Genomic DNA, 18,833 nt, shown 5'->3' on the forward strand with positions numbered 1-18,833 from the left:
TCAGTGTTTTGAGCTGATCTCAGATCAGCTTCACTCTGATGGTGACAGTTGAAGCTGAGACTCTCAGTCACTTCTTCTCACAGGAGATGGAACCATCACCGAGTCACAGACGTTCACTGAGGAAGATAAAGGTCTGGACCCAGAGTTCAGCACAAACAGAAAACTGAGTGAACACAGTTTGTTCTCGATGCTTCACTCTGACCAACACTCACACTGCTGCTCTGGATCCAGTCATTGCAGAGAGAGGGAAGCAGCCATCACATGTACTTGACACAAGCGTCTAGATACCAACTATTATTAGTCCCAGCAAACCACTCAGTGTTTCCTTCTGCAACTGGAGCCCGACGCTCAGTGAGCGCCACAGAAACTGTCTCATCTGGACGGATCACCACATATTCTGTTGATGTGACGGTTGGTGTCATTACATCATTACTATCATACGTATAACCACACAATCCAAAGATCCTAGGATACAAGAAACAGTCAGCTGTTTTCTACCATGACAACCAGAGACGCTCTGACTCAGATCAAAGCCTCAGATACTCCTGAAAACCAAAAGAGAGAAACTCGAGTGACGACTCGATGGAAAACGTAACGCGACAGAGGAAGCACAAAGCAGGGAGAGGTGCTCCGCCTGTTCCAACGGCTTCTCACTGAATAAAGACTTGATCACAGACGTGATGAAGACTTGGAGGTGGGTCTACAAGTTCTTCATCACTTTACCTCATTCATGTTTCATGTCCCTGGTGACCTGTGAGCTGAGGCTCACACACACACACACACACACACACACACACACACACACACACACACACACACACACACACACACACACAGGCTCTGTCTGATCAGCTGTTGCTGCTCACAGGTCATTCTCCTCTCAGCACGACGCAGACAGGAAGACAACAGGCCGCTCGCCTGAGCCACAAACACAACATTAAGAAGTTGTGTAGCTGGACACATGGTGTGTAGCTGGACACATGGTGTGTAGCTGGACACATGTTGTGTAGCTGGACACATGTTGTGTAGTTGGACACATGGTGTGTAGAGCCTGAACCAGAACCTGAACCAGAACCTGAACCAGAGCCTGAACCAGAGCCTGAACCAGAGCCTGAACCAGAGCCTGAACCAGAACCTGAACCAGATGTGGCGGCTGCCGCAGAGAAAAGGTTTTACATCATCCCACACACTGAAATCCATTAGACAGCCGCTCAGGTCACATTATTCTGAGAGAAAACCAAACCAGACCCAAAAGGAAGGTTCAGTTTTTCACGTCAGTCCAGACCACCGGACAGAACTCAACCACCAACATCTCTTCAAACTGTTGGTTCAAATCCTGACGTCACTTTTTCATCTAGATGAAAAGTGTAGAAGTTTGTGATCTCTAAGAGACTTTCTGTTTTCTATTGTTGTGCTACACACACACACACACACACACACACACACACACACACACACACACACACACACACACACACACACACACACACACACACACACACACACACACAGAGATATCAGGTGGGATCTCTCCCTGTGTGTGATCAGACACAGAGCGACAGACGAGGAGCCAGATTCACTCCAGATTCACTCCAGATTCACTCCTGGTTTCAGTCCTGGTGTTAATCTGAATATGAACCAATATGGGACGGGTTGAAATTAGCTGAGCGGTAACCATGCCAACCATCACCTGAGACCCTGCAGCACAACAGTGCAGAGACAGAATCAGACCGTTTACAGCGAAAGCACAGACACAGCGACTCGTTTCTAAATATCACGCTTCATGTTTCACTTCCATTTAAAACTTCAGCCGTCACACACATGAGCTCCGGAGCAGCAGACTGAAGACCACACTCGTTCACAGCAGGAAAATAAGCTTCTGGAAAATAAGCTTCTGGGATCAAACATCCAGAGAATTGTGTGCAACTGCTTTAAAAAGATTCAACTTGACTTCGCTTGACTCATTTTATCTGCGTCCTACTTCTCAAAGAGACGTGTGTGTTCTAAAGCTCCAGGTCAAAGGACATGAGGTGACAAGAGGACAGAGGAGACAGGAGGACAGAGGAGACAGGAGGACATGAGGTGACAAGAGGACAGAGGAGACAGGAGGACAGAGGAGACAGGAGGACATGAGGTGACAAGAGGACAGAGGAGACAGGAGGACAGAGGAGACAGGAGGACATGAGGTGACAAGAGGACAGAGGAGACAGGAGGACAGAGGTGACAGGAGGACAGAGGTGACAGGAGGACAGAGGAGACAGGAGGACAGAGGTGACAGGAGGACAGAGGAGACAGGAGGACAGAGGAGACAGGAGGACATGAGGAGACAGGAGGACAGAGGAGACAGGAGGACATGAGAAGACATGGTACGATGATACAGCTGTTTACACGTGGAGGAGACCAGATGTTCCCCGTGTCCAGCAGGACGTAAGAGGGACACACGTCTGACGTGAGCGGTCACATGACCAGATGAGCAGACGGTTTGTAAACGCTGGTGTGGACAGAGGAGTCAGACGGATGGAGCCTGAGAGACGAAGTTTCAAACTAAAATATATGAAGTGATGTGAAGACGGAAGTTATTTTAATTAAGTGATAAATTAATAAATAATCACATGAACAGACGATGGAGACAATTATTGATTCAATTATTATTATTACTGTTAATTATTTATTATTATTATTATTACTCTTAATTATTGAATCAATTATTATTATTACTGTTAATTATTAATTATTATTATTATTATTGATTCAGTTTCTTCAACATAAACAAGTTCAAGTTTGAGTGAAAAGATGTTTGTCATCCTGTGAAACACACACACACACACACACAGACACGCACAGACACACACACACACACACACACACACACACACACACACCAAACACACACACACACACACACACACACAGACACGCACAGACACACACACACACACAGACACACACACACACACACACACACACAGACACACACACACACACACACAGACACACACACACAGAAACACACAGACAGACACACACACACACACAGACACACACACACACACACACACACAGACACATAACACACACACACATAACACACACATGACAGACACACACAGACACACACAGACAGACAGACAGACACACACACACACACACACACACACACACACACACACACACACACACACACACACACAGCAGCGCGCTCTCACCTTGATGGGCACGTGGAGCACGGGTCTGTCCGCTGGACTCCTGGTGTCGGTTCGGACCTGGAACCCTTTGGACTTGACCCAGAACTTGAACTTGGCGTTGATGTGGCTGCTGCTCTTCTCCTGCAGGAGCAGCCCGGTGTTCTCCTCCTGCAGGAGCAGCCCGGTGTTCTCCTCGTCCCCCTGGAGCAGCGTCTGCAGGATCTTGTTGTATTTGCGCCGGGTCACGGTCTTGGTCTTCCCGGAGTCCCCGTAGGTTCGGAGGCACCAGTCCTGGAACTCCCCGAACATCTCCGCCCCTCCGGCCGCCGCCTCGGACACCGGAGGAGCTGAGGTGGAGGAGGAGGTGTTGGAGGAGACCAGGTCCGACACTCCGCTGCCTCTTCTCGTCGTCATGATGAATTACAGCAGCTTCACTTGAGAACCGGCGGGACTCGAACTGTCCTCCACCACTGATGGTTAATAACAAACTGAGGAAATGTCCAGACCTGTCAGCCGTCCATCACGAAGACAGAAGTCCAGGTTCGAATTCCTCCTCCTCCTCCTCCTCCTCGGCTATCACGCACTAATGGAGACTGCGGACAGACCGAGAGAGGACAAGAGAACCCGCAGGCTGGATGTCCCTCAGCCCGGAGGAACGAAGAGTCTGGACCCGGTGGGTGGAGGATGGAGGGGGGGAGGGGGGGTGTTGGACCGGAGCGTCCTGCTCAGACACACCTGTTAGCAGCGTGGCTCTGTGGGCCTGTCCCGTGAGGGACGTCGGTCACCGCCTCCTCTTCCGTCTCTGAGATGTGAGCCTGTCTCTTCCTGTCCTCCTCTTGTCCTCCTCTTGTCCTCCTCCTGTCCTCCTCTTGTCCTCCTCTTGTCCTCCTCTTGTCCTCCTCCTGTCCTCCTCTTCAGTCCAGGCTTTAAACCCGGTTCTTCTGAGCTGGAGCAGCGCACGGTTCCAAACATGAGTCTCCTTCCTGTCTCCTGGTTTCTGGTGTCCCCTCCTCTCTGCTCCTCCTGCTCCGGCCCGGGGCTGATGGGAAACAAGCGGACACCTGTTTGATTCCTGACCGTCTTCCTCCTCCGGTGGCTCCGTCAGGGCGCAGCGCTGCGCCTCGTCTCCTCCTCACGGTAACGATTCGACTGAGAGAAAACGTCCTCCTCCTCCCCCTCTTCCCCCTCTTCCTCCTCTCCCTCCTCTCCCCCTCTTCCTCCTCTTCCTCAGCAGCAGTAGCTGTGGTCCTGAACGCACCGACACACACACACACACACACACACCCAGTGGACGGGACGTGCACGCCGCTGCAGCTCCACTTGAAAAAGCAGGAAGTGTCCTCCAGTCCTCCAGATAGGACACTGACGTCCAGTCCTCACACTGTGTCAGTCCTCGAGAATCAGAGACAACACAATAATGAGATGTGGTCTTTTTCAGAGACATGTCCTGCTGTGTCCTTCCGGTCAAAATGTCTCTCTGAATTCTGGTTCTATAGAAGCGTTTGATAGATTTGATCAGAAATACAAAGACACGCAGCTTCTATAAACATGAGACTGTGTGTGTGTGTGTGTGTGTGTGTGTGTGTTGACACCGCATGTTCCTCTAGGAGTCACCACAATCACACACACAGACACACACACACACACACACACACAGCAGGTCCCTGTTGGACAGACTGCAGACCCATCAGGAGCTCGACACACAGACATGAACACAACACAGACGGAGCAGGAGGCGGCTGCGGCTCAGGGGTTAGAGCGGTCGTCCTCTTAAAGGTCAGAGGTCGAGACCATCACGCTCAGAACACAGACGTCTCCAGGTGAAGGCAGCAGGTGGGATTCGATCATGTGAACTCACCAGAAAGTATTAAACTATGATACTTTACACACTTCGTGTATTTGAACGTTGATTTATTAGAATAACATCAGGTGGAGAGAAAAGTTTGAGACTGAGAGAAGAGGAAGATCACAGAGACAATGAGCACATGATGTATCTGTCGCTTTTCAACCTTCAGGTCTGAACAGAGCCGACGTTTGATTGATGGATCCGGTCTGCTGGTTCTGTGGTTCTGCTGGTTCTGTGGTTCTGCTGGTTCTGTGGTTCTGTGGTTCTGTGGTTCTGCTGGTTCTGCTGGTTCTGTGGTTCCTGGGGTCCACGACGGGAACAACAGAACCACAACAAGTTTAGATACAAACTCGGGTTCTCTTCAAATTATTAAAGCTGAAGAAGATTTCCAGATAAGACAAGAGAATGAGTGTGTGTGTGTGTGTGTGTGTGTGTGTGTGTGTGTGTGTGTGTGTGTGTGTGTGTGTGTGTGTATAGAGTGGAGCGGCCGTTATGTTTTTGTGTCATATCTCAATGACCTGACTCTCCCCGGAGGCGATGAAGAGAGAGAGAAACTGAACTGAGAGGATGAAAATAATCTTCCTCTATGGGAAGTGAAAGTGTCTCACAACACTCCCTCCTCCCCCACATTGTTTTGTCTCTGCCGTTGTCCAGGAAACCAGCGTTGGACAAAAGTTAGAACAACGACTTCAGACATTTTTGAGAATCTAAAGATATAGAGCGACAAGGGGTGGAGCCTGTAGAGCAGCAGGAGGCGGGACATGACGTCTAAACTCTGCTGTGGATCAGTGTTGTTGTTTACAGCTCGTCCACACGGCGTCGGCCCTCATCACCAAAACATCTGGAACCTCCTCGTCTTTCCACGTGGACGTCTTCGTCTTCTACGTGTACGGCTCCTCTTCTTCATCCTGAGACGTTTGTGTTCTTCAGTGTCACGTCCGTCACGTGTTAGAGACACGCCCACTCGCTCACTGAGAAGGTTCCAGATGTTTTGTCCATCATGAGCATGTTTCTACGTTAGTTCGAGTCCCTCCTGTGTTGGGCCTCTTGGATTTCTTACTCTGCTCAACTGTCTTATTCTTCCTCTTTCTCTTCCACACACACACACACACACACACACACACACACACACACACACACACACACACACGCACACACAGGGCCCTGGCTGCCTTGCCTGGCTGGATCTCTCGGTTGCCATGGTGCCAGTCAGCTGGAGGGAGTGTGAGTGGGCGTCGAGGAGGAGGTCTGCTTCTGACTCCTGGCTGGGACACACACACACACACACACACACACACACACACACACACACAGCCGTACATGTTAGTATTTCTATCTTAGTGAGGACACTCATTGACATAAAACATTCTCTAACGTTAACCATCACAACTAAAGACCAAACTCGGACTCTTAAAACCCTCAAACAGCTCATTCAATCTGTGACTCACGTGTTTTATAAAATAAAACAGTTATAATAAAAACTATACAATGAAACACAATCTGAGGAGAACTTTTAAAGGGACAGTTTGTGTTTTACTTTGGTATTTTCTTTACATTTCAGTCGTACGAGGCCCCGACAAAGGGTTAGACTTCCTGTTCGCTGAACTCGACAAGATCATTCTACTGGGACATTTAGTGTAACAGCAGAAAAAAGGGAAAGTGAAATACACACTGAGTAAAGTTAATAAAGGAGTAAGAATATATATATATATATATATATATATATATATATGTAAAAGTCTCAAATGTGAAGGATTTCCTGTTTCCTGAGCTACAGGTCACAAACCTGCAGATTTGTTACCATATAAATAAAATATGTTTCAGATGCATCAATATAATTGTCTTCATTTTAAGTCATGTTTGTTTAATGATCGAACTGAGTGAATCTATTTTCTTTATTACATTTTGTTCTTTCTCATGAATCAAGTGTTTGTTGTGACGTCACATGATTGTTTCTCGCTGGTCAGCAGCGCCCTCTAGTGGCAGCAGACATCATGTGACTCCTCTGCTCTGCTTCATTCACATCACGTGATGTTTGTTTCTATGAAAGTCAAGAGGTCAGCTTCTGATTCTTCTGGTTCTATAGAACAGTTAGTGAAGCTGACTGACACAGAGACACACACAGACACACACACACACACAGACACACACAGAGACACACACAGACACACACACAGAGACACACACAGAAACACACACACACACACACACACAGAGACACACACAGACACACACACAGAGACGTGTGTGTGTGTGTGTGTGTGTGTGTGTGTGTGTGTGTAGGAGGCCTCTCACAGTTTGGGGACAGGAAGTCATTAATTATCAGGAGCACAGAGCAAAACCACTTTCTCACAAAACTCCTCATGAACACAGACGTTTCCTTCCTCTGACTCAGTATATGAAAGTGTAGTTCCTCATCTTTTACAGAAGAGGGTGCTATATATATATATATATATATATGTATATATGTATATATGTATATATGTATATAGTTTGTGTTAACAGGGTAGAGTTTTTAACGTCAGTTTTCTTCCTGTACTCTCACATTGCAGTTAGAACTATATTATTTATTATTATTTCCTGTAAAAGAGCAGAATTCCAACCTTACTGTTATTCACTGTAAATGTCTCAGGATGAAGAAGAGGAGCCGTTCACGTAGAAGACGACAGAACAAACATCTGAAGGCAGAAGAACAGACTGAATCAAACCATTTAAGAAGACACACTTGGTGTCGGTGTGAAGAGAAGAACGTTGGTCGGCAGGAGCAGGAGGAGAATGTGTACAGTCCTCCTCCACCTTCAGGCAGGAGCTTGAGATGGAAACTCTTCACACACACTGTAGGTTCACGGGTGGAGAGCCGGGAGGGGACTTCACCACTGGACGTCTTGTGTTAGCAGTGAGGACGGGACAGATGGGACAGATGGGACAGATTGTGACCACAGCTTCTCGTCACACTGCTCCTCTCGCTGCCTCTGCTGCACATTGTAAAACATGTTGAGACAAAATCATCTCTTTTGCCAAAAATGACCTGGAAGTCATTACTTCACCTCTGGGTTTCGTGTTTCTGCACCTGAAGACAGAAGAATCGTCAGCAGCTCCAGCTCCTCTGCAGAAACATGGTGGAGGTACTGTAGTAAAAGTACAAGAGGAGCCTGTTTAAGATACTGGACAAGTTCTCTGCTCACTTTAAAAGACACAATTACCATGGAATGAAATATTATTACTGTGGTACCTCAAGTATTACCACGGTACATATGGTGGAACAAACGGTAACAACACGGCAGAACATTATTATTGTACCTACACAATGAACCATAGGGTGAAAGAAGAAGTGTTTACTAGAATATGTGAAAAACAGATAAAGTTTAGAGATGACGACTCGATAACTACTATTGCTATACTAGATACAGATACACACACACTGACAGACACACACAGAAGACACACACAGACAGACACACACACACAGTTGGAGGTGGGTGTTAATGCTGTCACACTTATTTCCACATGACTTCACCTCAGATGAAAAGTGAGATCAGATTTACACGTCAGACATAAATGTACCGGCTGTAAAACGTTTTCAGTTTTTCTTGTTCGTCTTGTTCTTCTTGGCATGACGACGCCAGCCGCCACTCAGATGAAAAGATTAACGAGTATCAAGGTTCACTGGAAGTCGGGAGAATTTATGTCAACGTGTTAACGAGGCGGAGCCGGTCTCACACGTGCCTTGAGTGTTCATGTTGGGAAAGAACCCCCCCCCCACTGGAGAACTCTGTAAACCTCGTAGTCAGTTCTTGTGTTGTGCCTCAGGTCACGTCACTCGAGAATCAGTGTCTGCCTCCAGCTGACAGAGCCAGAGGACAAAGATGGTGGGAAACGACCACACCTGAAAACACATGACCATCCACGTCCACTGGTCATGTGATGTAAACAGGAGGTAGATGGTCTCCTGTGTAGTTGGTTGCTTAGCAACAGAACCTCCTCTGAAGGAGGAGCAGTGATGGTGAAGAGTCAGAGCAGAGATTTTTTTTCTCTGAGCGACGACGAGGTGGAACTGTTCCTGACAGGAAGTGTTAGCGACGCTTTGTGTTCACCGCCGCTGGTCGAGTCATGTGACTGATGAGAACACAGACTCTGGGTTCAGAAAGTGAAGCCAATGTTAAAGTGTCTGAGCCCTGCATTCTGTGTAATGACCAGCAGGGGGCGACTCCACTGGTAGTTCTATAGAAGTCTCTAACTCAGTCTCAACCCTTTGTGGAGCAGTTTCTTCTGAGAAAAGAGAGAAAGTCGGTTATTTTCCTGGTGAACACTTTACCATTAAGAAGACAGAACAGTGTGGCTGCAGTCACAGGGGACCAATGTCCAATGTCCCTCCTGAGGGAATCAAACAGGAAGGCAAGGAAAGTAACTATTTACAAAGTCGAGAGAAGAGGTGGAGACAACACCTGAGTCCTAAATGACTATTTTAGGATTGAAACAAGCAGCGACGTGCTGCGGAGCGATCCCAAACCCTCCAGGCCGACAGATTCTTGGCTGAACAGAGGACGTTTGATGGACGATTTGATTTTATTGGTGAAGATGTAAAAGGACAAATATTACCTAGGAATCGCTTCATTAATTGATTTGAATCTTGTTGCTTATTTAGGAAAATACCAGCAACTTGCAGGAACCTTCATTCCCACCAGGGACCAGGGTCTGGATCTTTTTACCCCCCCACCGTTGACCTGGCTCGTTGCTGCTTCACTTTCTCCAGCGCAGCGACCTCAGGAGTAAACTGACGGCAGGTGGGACCATGAGAGTGAGTGGTTTGATCCTGTGATTCGCTGGTGACCTGTTCAGGGGAAACCCGCCTCATTGGCTGCAGCTGTGTTGATACTACGCAGATAAACTGTGTTTGACCAGTGGTCACTGCTTCAAACGTTATTGATCTACAGAAATGATTTCTTCTTCATTTTAATCTCCGCTCTTAGTTCTGCTCTGAACTGAAAACTTCAACTTGACCCTCTTCTTTGACGCGTTTATACAAAGTGACACATGAATGAGATTCGAGCCAAAGAGAAGAGAGAAGCCGACGTCCTGTGATCCAGTCGCAGAATTACCAAGAAATTAGCTGAGCACATTCCTGACAGTCGGACAGAACAGTGTTAAACAGCACTTTTATAGATGTGCAGAGAAAATCCAGAGAAAAACTCAAAGTTATGTGCCAACTAATTACTGTAGCAGAGAAGAAACAAGGACTAGTACACACATGCTGCTGAACTCCGCCTGAGGTTTGGATTCATCAGTGTGAAGTTTCACTGACGAGGTTTCATCACTGCTGTCGCTCTACAATCTCCTAATATCTACATATACATGTATATACATGTATATATATATACATGTCTGTATTTACAGAGCTGCTCGTCAGCACAAGCTCCCTGTGAGATTAAGAATTTAAAGTCCTGCTTTACAGCTGCAGAGCTGCAGCAGTTCAGACGTCATGTGTTTGATTCCCAGTCTGAGAGAGTGAATGCAGGTCTACTGGTTCTGCAGCTTCGCTCCACTTTCCTCCTTGGGACCGGCTCAGGCTTGTCTGAGATCCCCAGGGGACTTCCCATAATGCACTGTGCTCCTCCTTCCACTGCTACACATTCATGTCCCGTCGCTGGATGTGACCGAGTCGTCTTCTCTCTCTGCTCTCGTGTGGCTTCCTCCTGTGAAGCAGCAGATTGTCCTGACATGTTGTGTAGTCATGTTGTGTAGTCATGTTGTGTAGACATGTTGTGTAGACATGTTGTGTAGTCATGTTGTGTAGTCATGTTGTGTAGACATGTTGTGTAGACATGTTGTGTAGACATGTTGTGTAGTCATGTTGTGTAGACATGTTGTGTAGTCATGTTGTGTAGACATGTTGTGTAGTCATGTTGTGTAGACATGTTGTGTAGACATGTTGTGTAGTCATGTTGTCCTGACATGTTGTTTAGACATGTTGTGTAGTCATGTTGTGTAGACATGTTGTGTAGTCATGTTGTCCTGACATGTTGTGTAGACATGTTGTGTAGACATGTTGTGTAGACATGTTGTGTAGACATGTTGTGTAGACATGTTGTGTAGTCATGTTGTGTAGACATGTTGTGTAGTCATGTTGTCCTGACATGTTGTCCTGACATGTTGTGTAGACATGTTGTGTAGCCATGTTGTGTAGACATGTTGTGTAGACATGTTGTGTAGTCATGTTGTGTAGACATGTTGTGTAGTCATGTTGTCCTGACATGTTGTCCTGACATGTTGTGTAGTCATGTTGTGTAGACATGTTGTGTAGTCATGTTGTCCTGACATGTTGTGTAGTCATGTTGTCCTGACATGTTGTGTAGACATGTTGTGTAGTCATGTTGTGTAGACATGTTGTGTAGTCATGTTGTCCTGACATGTTGTGTAGTCATGTTGTGTAGACATGTTGTGTAGTCAGTGTGTGTAGCAGATTGTCGACTCGTTCACAACAACAGGAACATGTGGGGACGTTCAGGTGAGGGGTGGAGCCTGTAGAGCAGCAGGAGGCGGGACATGACGTCTAAACTGTGTAAAGATCAGTGTTGTTGTTTACAGCTCGTCCACACGGCGTCGGCCCTCATCACCAATGGTGAAGTTTCATTTGATCAACGGACGAGAACAAAGTTTGATCATTTCAAACAAAGTGTCTGAACACAGAAGAACTTCACTGATTCCAAACACAAACAAGTGTTTCCTCCTCATTCACTTTATTTAAACGATTAAAGAAAATGAAAATCTACTGCTTCTTTTTGTGTTTAGCTTCAGTCACTGGCAGGCTGACACACACACACACACACACACTCACACACTCACACACTCACACACACTCTCACACTCACACACACTCACACACTCACACACACACACACTCTCACACTCACTCACTCACACACACACACACACTCTCACACACACTCACTCACACACTCACACACACACACTCTCTCACACACACACACACACACACTCACTCACTCACTCACTCACTCACACACACACACACACACTCTCACACACACACACACACACACACTCAGCTGAAACACTCCATGCTGGCCTTGGCTCTCTCCATCTCGTGTAGGAAGTTGTAAAACTGAGGGAGCGTCAGCTCTGGAGGAAGAAAACAGGAAGCAGTTACCAGATAAAACCAGATAAGATGACGTTACTATGGTAACACAGACAATTAATAAAAATAAAAATTATTTATTACAGTTTTATTTCTCTTTTCAGTTGGCATCAACAGCCAGGGTTCATCATTTTGGTTGAAGGTTTGAAACGTCCTCTTAGAGTCAATCAAGCTGCGCTCAGTCACTCAGGCTGATAGAATCAGTTCTCTCACACTGTCGGCTAGTTTTAATCAGGGGCCATGAATTATTATCACAGAATCACAGAAAACGTCCAGAAACTTTCTAGCAAGAAAAAAAGTTCCTGGATCGGCTTCTTCACGGTTCTGCAACAAAGATCCAATGAATTCTCTTTTCTCGTGTCCCATTGTTTGTTTTTCATCACCTTCTTTAATATTGTGACACCTGACGTTTTACAGAAGAACGAGGAGGATTTGGAAGATTTTCCAGGCAAACTTGTGAAAAGAGACGTCGTCATGTCTGAAAACGGCTCACGAGTGATTTGGTGCAGCTTGATTGAAGTGGGAGGGTCAGGCTCGTCTTTGTGCTAATCGTTAATTCTGCTGCTGACTCATGTCTGACAGCTCATCAAACGTTTCTGCTGAATCGTCTTCGTGGTTCATTTTATCGAGCAACGTAATAAATTACTTGAGACGGACACAGACTCACTCACTCACCCATGTAGACGTTTTCAGTGGAAGTCCCCTTTCTGACCACGAGCTTCAACTGCAGGACAAGAGAACAGGAGTCACGTGTGTGTGTGTGTGTGTGTGTGTGTGTGTGTGTGTGTGTGTGTGTGTGTGTGTGTGTGTGTGAGCACAAAGCTCTCATACCTGCAGAAAGATGTTCCCCACTTTCTGGATCTCACTGGTGCCAACAGTCACTGAAGGGTTCAGAAAAGAACTAGTTACCGTCCTGTGGTTGCTGCCGCCACCTTCAGTCCACACATTCCACTTCCAGACTGAGGTCACCGTGACCTTTGACCTCTGGAATCTAATGAGTTCATCTTTGAGTACGAGGGAATATTTGTCCAAAATGTGAAGACATTCTCTCGAGCTGTTCTTGAGATATCACGCTCACAAGAATGGAATTGACGGAGAACATGGAAACATAATGCCTCTGACCACCAGGTGTCATCGGTGCGGAGATACAGAAACACATCATGATGCTTAAATAAGTTTCTTAAACTAAAACTGTTTGGAGACAAAAGTGTCAGCGACTTTTCTTAAAAACTTCATGCGAGCACCTTCGTCCAATGAAACTTCTCGTAGCGTCAGTGAATCGTCAACAACAGATCTCAAGTCTTTTCCCATCTCACTTAAAGTATCGTTGTATATCGTATATCATATATGTATATCGTCGTATACATGACGACGTGTTCATGGGAGAGTCACACGTGTTATCCATTCTATTCTTTCTACCTCTTTGAGAATCAAAGGTCCATTTTGGATCTAAGTCTCCACAGACGGCCGACTGGACGCAGCGGAGTGACGACTTCTTCTTGAGATGATTAACGGCGGCTGGCTGTTACTGCCAGCGTCAGAAGAAGCAGCGTGATCTGATGGATCCTGTGTGTTTTTATAAACCTGAGTGTTTCATGTATCCTGCATCACCCGAGTCCCTCTGGGACATTTCTCTCTGTTAAACTGCTTCTTTGCAGTGAGTTTTTAAGTGTCTTAATATGAGAGGACAACATGCAGAGACACGGTGTCTTTAGTCTTTCATACATGAACAAACAGCACAGTGACGTCCAGCAGCCGCTCCCTGTCCACAAACCGCTGTGTTGTAATGTGGCGGCTCAACAACAGCTCCACGTGATGCTGAGGACCCTCCTGTCTGCTGGATTAGCATCTCTATCACTGGGAGTCGTTAGCTCATGTGAAGTAACGAGGCCTGATAGAGACGCGTCGACTGTGGGTCGTTTAAACAAGACTGAATCGTAAACACTGCATTAGAAGACGCTGTGCTGACGATGATGATGTGAGAGGACATGAATATGCACCGTAGCTGTGAGAGGAGACGGAGCTGCAGCCACACTCGTCCACACTCGTCCACACTCGTCCACACGTTTAAAAGCATTGACCTGATCATTGGTTCGTCTCACCTCCAAACTTCCACTCCATGTCGACCAGCTGGTTGACCATCAGCGTCTGACCGACAGCCTGTCGGGACAGCGCCGCATAGTGCTCCGCCCACTGCAAACATCACATGTCAGAATGATCAAATCTCCTCATGGAAAAACCAGAAGAGTCCAGTCATCTTCAGACTGTAAGTGATGAACATGGAGAGATGAACTCTTTGAGGACTTCATGGAAAGTTACCTGTTGTGAGAAGTGAGACGCCTTGTCCTCGCTCAGTCCTGAGGAAACAACACACGCAGCAGGTTTGAGTTCACGTGTTCAAACTGTACCGTGAAGTAAAAACACTGCAGGAACACGGCAGCGACACCCGACCCCTGTTTGAAACAGGAGCCCGTCAGCGATGCGTACCTAACGTGACGAGGTCTTCTGTGATCAGCTCGGCGGCCAGGTTCTTCTTCAGGGCTCCTGGTGACAGAACAGAAGAATCACTGAGACGGACGCCACTGATGAGGAGTTAGAGGAGGAACGATGAAGTTTTACTTGGAGTAACTAAAGAGTTCCACCAGATTCCATGAGCCAACAGACAATAAGTGTGTGTGTGTGTGTGTGTGTGTGTGTGTGTGTGTGTGTGTGTGTGTGTCGCTCTCACCCTGTGGCACCAGGAGGACACTCTTCATCAGGTTCCTCAGAGGACCAGCACTCATCCCCTGCTCCCCCGCAAACTCAGTGAGCTGCTGCATGAACCTCTCCGTCTGCACACACACACACACACACACACACACACACACACAGTGTTCATGCATTCATTTGCACACACACACAATGGGACAGACAATGTGTCGCCTCGGTTCACTTATCAAGGCTAAAGTCCCATTAACATCAAAATAGTGTGTGTGTGTGTGTGTGTGTGTGTGTGTGTGTATGTGTGTGTGTACCTGTGTGTGTGTGTGTATATGTGCCTGTGTGTGTGTACCTGTGTGTGTGTGTGTATGTGTGTACCTGTGTATGTGTGTGTGTATGTGCCTGTGTGTGTGTATGTACCTGTGTGTGTGTGTGTATGTGCCTGTGTGTGTGTGTGTATGTGTGTATGTGTATGTGTGTGTGTGTGTGTGTATGTGTGTGTGTGTGTGTGTGTGTGTGTGTGTACCTCTTTAGGCTCGAGGAGAAACTGGAACAGAATTTCAATCAGACGCTGAAACTGCTGCAGAAAATAAAATAAATAAATTCTGTTTATTTTTCAGTTTTAATATTTAATGATGTTTCTGAACACACGTGACTGAACGAGTCTGAACACACGTGACTGAACGAGTCTGAACACACGTGACTGAACGAGTCTGAACACACGTGACTGAACGAGTCTTCATCACAGTCTATGGTCTGAACACGTCATCTACAGGTGGAGGGTCACACAGACCTCCAGGTCACATGACACAGACCTCCAGGTCACATGACACAGACCTCCAGGTCACATGACACAGACCTCCAGGTCACATGACACAGACCTCCAGGTCACATGACACAGACCTCCAGGTCACATGACACGGACACATCAGGTGATGTGTTCACGGACACATCAGGTGATGTGTTCACGGACACATCAGGTGATGTGTTCACGGACACATCAGGTGATGTGTTCACGGACACATCAGGTGATGTGTTCACGGACACATCAGGTGTTGTGTTCACGGACACATCAGGTGATGTGTTCACGGACACATCAGGTGATGTGTTCACGGACACATCAGGTGATGTGTTCACGGACACATCAGGTGATTTGTTCACTGACACATCAGGTGTTGTGTTCACGGACACATCAGGTGTTGTGTTCACGGACACATCAGGTGTTGTGTTCACGGACACATCAGGTGATATGTTCACTGACACATCAAGTGTTGTGTTCACGGACACATCAGGTGATATGTTCACGGACACATCAGGTGTTGTGATATGTTCACGGACACATCAGGTGATATGTTCACGGACACATCAGGTGTTGTGATATGTTCACTGACACATCAGGTGTTGTGTTCACGGACACATCAGGTGTTGTGATATGTTCACGGACACATCAGGTGTTGTGTTCACTGACACATCAGGTGATATGTTCACGGACAGAACTCTGATAATCCAGCTGTGAACCAGTTTAAACCTCAGTGTGAAACCGGTGTAAACAGATGTGTTACCTGCTCGTTGAGCTTGTTCAGGTTCTGGAAGTCGCTGCTCACAGTTTCCGGTAAAACATCTTTAGTGAAGTGAAGCCTCATCGTTTTATTTCGCTCTGATTTTCTGATTCACTGGAAACAACAAACAGTCACGAGCCGCGCCGCTTCTCTTCCGGGTTGTTCAGTGCGCATGCGCCGTTTGCGGCCGGTTCCTCCTGGAGGAGAAATAAAATTAAAGATTAAATCATAAAAATGTGTTTTAAACGAAAAAGAGGCACATTTCTATTTAATCAGCTGGGACACTGAAGAACTTTGAAACATTTAGAATAATAAAATGTTTTTTTTATCATAATATAAAAATAATATAAACAAAATGGACTTTTTTTATAGTATTTATTGAATTTTCTGTGTGAAATGTACTTTTGATTTCATTGTATTTAACTAGTACTTTTTGGCATTTGATAAAGTAATTGAATGAATATTTAATGAATAATTACTGGTTGAACATTCTGCCTTGAAACATTCTGCCTTGAAATACAGTAGAAATCCTAATTTAGATATTTCTGTGCATATTAATCTGTGTGTTTGTTGTGTTACATGACACTTTACTTTCATTTAGCTGAGGCTTCTATCCAAAACGACTTACGGGAAGTTCATGTGTATGTGGGCTTCTCCTGAATCATGTGACCATTTACCTGTCCACACTGATCATGTGATGTTGTAAAGTTTCTTCTTCAATTAAAAGAAGAAGAAGAAGTGTGTCTGTGGTAGCTACGTTAAAGGTTATTTAAATGTATTTTTATGTATCTGAGTTCATCAGATGTCAGGAATCTAAACTTAAAATATTTTACACCCAGACAGCACCAAGGTTTTTATTTTATACTTCTTTATTTCAAATCCAGTTTCTGCTTGTGAAAGAGAGAGAGAGAGAGGCAGAGAGAGAGAGAGAGGGGGGCAGAGAGAGAGAGAGAGGCAGAGAGAGAGAGGCAGAGAGAGAGAGAGAGGGGGGCAGAGAGAGGGGAGAGAGAGAGGCAGAGAGAGGCAGAGAGAGAGAGAGGCACAGAGAGAGAGAGAGAGAGAGAGAGGCAGAGAGAGAGAGGCAGAGAGAGGGGGAGAGGCACAGAGAGAGAGATAGAGGGAGAGAGAGAGAGGGAGAGACAGAGAGAGAGAGAGGGGCAGAGAGAGAGGGAGAGAGAGAGAGAGAGGCAGAGAGAGAGGGGGAGAGAGAGAGGCAGAGAGAGGCAGAGAGAGAGAGAGAGAGAGAGGCAGAGAGAGGGAGAGAGAGAGAGGCAGAGAGAGAGGCAGAGAGAGAGAGGCAGAGAGAGGGAGAGAGAGAGAGGCAGAGAGAGAGGCAGAGAGAGAGAGGCAGAGAGAGAGGCAGAGAGAGGGAGAGAGAGAGAGGCAGAGAGAGAGGCAGAGAGAGGCAGAGAGAGAGAGGCAGAGAGAGAGAGAGGCAGAGAGAGAGAGGCAGAGAGAGAGAGAGAGAGATTTCGCGGGTTTCACCTCAGGGGCAGAAAACAGGGAGTTGACTTTCTCACCTGGAAAATCATCGATGGCTCCGAGCGACCAATGAGCTGCGACCTCTGAGAGAGAGGGCCGAGAGGAGGAGGGGCCAGGAGACAGACAGAGACACGGTGACGCTCAGGGACACAGTCCTCAGCTCTGATACTTTAAACCTGGAGTCTCACACGTCCTCAGGGAACAGCGCCACCTACTCTCTCCTCCTCTGCAGCCGTGGATGAGCAGCGCGCGCGCGTCGTAATGTAAGTTGGACACTTTTGTTTCTGCTCCTCGAGCTGGAGACTCTGGCTCGTGTCTGTCTCTGCACCGTGCTGCACTTGTGAGCGTGTGCACGTCGTGTGTGCGTGTCCATGCGCACGGTGGACAGATGTTGAACCTGATGTGGGGACACTTTGAACCCATGGACAGACTCAATGTGACGAAGTGAGTCAAGTTCAAAGTTTGTCTTCGTCTCTGATGTTTCATACAAAGTTCAACTTGTCTCGTTCCTGATCTCACGTCTTCGTCTGATCTCGCGTTATTCTGAGTCTCAGGAAGTGAAGGAGCAATGATTTGACTTCTACTCTTTTATTTGGGCTCCGGTTGTTTCCTGACTTCCTCCTGGATCTGTGTGTGTGTGTGTGTGTGTGTGTGTGTGTGTGTGTGTGTGTGTGTGTGTGTGTTACTGTGTGTTTTTGTGTGTGTGTATTTGTGAGAGAGAGAGAAATTTCGCGGGTGTGTGTGTTACTGTGTGTGTGTGTGTGAGAGAGAGAGTGTGTGTTACTGTGTGTTTTTGTGTGTGTGTATTTGTGAGAGAGAGAGACTGTGTGTGTGTGTGTGTGTGTGTGTGTGTGTGTGTGTGTGGTGACATGGAGCAGTCAGTTCAAGTTGGGGGACGTCACATC

At 46.7% G+C, this 18,833-nt stretch overlaps 3 protein-coding genes and 2 long non-coding RNA genes across 8 annotated transcripts in view; 3 read left to right on the forward strand and 2 right to left on the reverse strand.

Moving 5' to 3' along the window:
• LOC138410632 (uncharacterized) overlaps positions 1 to 2,617 on the forward strand; it is a 4,482-nt gene extending 1,865 nt beyond the window's left edge. The window contains exons 1-2 of the long non-coding RNA XR_011243332.1: positions 1 to 2,030; positions 2,187 to 2,617. The exon at positions 1 to 2,030 is cut by the window's left edge and continues 1,865 nt beyond it. This is a non-coding gene — a long non-coding RNA (uncharacterized lncRNA). The remainder of the gene's footprint in view (positions 2,031 to 2,186) is intronic.
• The window catches only part of LOC109645197 (nucleolar protein 4-like), an 84,491-nt gene extending 79,745 nt beyond the window's left edge, over positions 1 to 4,746 (reverse strand). For both annotated transcript variants that reach the window (XM_069527640.1, XM_069527639.1), the window contains exon 1: positions 3,207 to 4,746. In XM_069527640.1, the coding sequence (XP_069383741.1) occupies positions 3,207 to 3,599 (393 nt within the window). In that variant the 5' untranslated portion in view covers positions 3,600 to 4,746. The remainder of the gene's footprint in view (positions 1 to 3,206) is intronic.
• A 192-nt stretch (positions 4,747 to 4,938) lies between these two features.
• On the forward strand, positions 4,939 to 6,864 carry LOC138410631 (uncharacterized). Its single transcript, XR_011243331.1, has 2 exons — positions 4,939 to 6,010; positions 6,192 to 6,864. It is a non-coding gene; the product is annotated as an uncharacterized lncRNA (long non-coding RNA).
• Positions 6,865 to 11,751: 4,887 nt separating this feature from the next.
• commd7 (COMM domain containing 7) lies at positions 11,752 to 18,107 on the reverse strand. The gene is made up of 10 exons (XM_069527648.1): positions 17,967 to 18,107; positions 16,450 to 16,643; positions 15,414 to 15,467; positions 14,916 to 15,018; positions 14,675 to 14,731; positions 14,507 to 14,544; positions 14,290 to 14,380; positions 13,019 to 13,068; positions 12,863 to 12,911; positions 11,752 to 12,171 (listed from the first exon to the last, which is right to left on the reverse strand). Exons 2-10 carry the CDS (start codon positions 16,528 to 16,530, stop codon positions 12,095 to 12,097), a joined length of 600 nt encoding a protein of 199 aa, XP_069383749.1. The 5' UTR covers positions 16,531 to 16,643; positions 17,967 to 18,107; the 3' UTR covers positions 11,752 to 12,094.
• The window catches only part of dnmt3bb.1 (DNA (cytosine-5-)-methyltransferase 3 beta, duplicate b.1), a 29,708-nt gene continuing 28,931 nt past the window's right edge, over positions 18,057 to 18,833 (forward strand). Inside the window, exon 1 of one of the 3 annotated variants that reach the window (XM_069527636.1) lies at positions 18,057 to 18,191. In XM_069527636.1, coding sequence (XP_069383737.1) covers positions 18,190 to 18,191 — 2 coding nt within the window. In that variant the 5' untranslated portion in view covers positions 18,057 to 18,189. The other 2 variants (XM_069527635.1, XM_069527634.1) reach the window with 2 other exon arrangements.

This window comes from Paralichthys olivaceus, chromosome 6 (assembly GCF_024713975.1).
Source record: "Paralichthys olivaceus isolate ysfri-2021 chromosome 6, ASM2471397v2, whole genome shotgun sequence".
In the NCBI taxonomy this organism is placed as follows: Eukaryota; Metazoa; Chordata; class Actinopteri; order Pleuronectiformes; family Paralichthyidae; genus Paralichthys; species Paralichthys olivaceus.

Coding starts and splice junctions, on each gene's coding strand:
- commd7 (XM_069527648.1), bottom strand. CDS start 16,530: ATGAGGCTTCACTTCACTAAAGATGTTTTACCGGAAACTGTGAGCAGC. Junction 15,019..15,413: donor TTCTCCTCGAGCCTAAAGAG/GTACACACACAC, acceptor GTGTGTGTGCAG/ACGGAGAGGTTCATGCAGCA. Junction 13,069..14,289: donor CATGGAGTGGAAGTTTGGAG/GTGAGACGAACC, acceptor TGAACCCTTCAG/TGACTGTTGGCACCAGTGAG.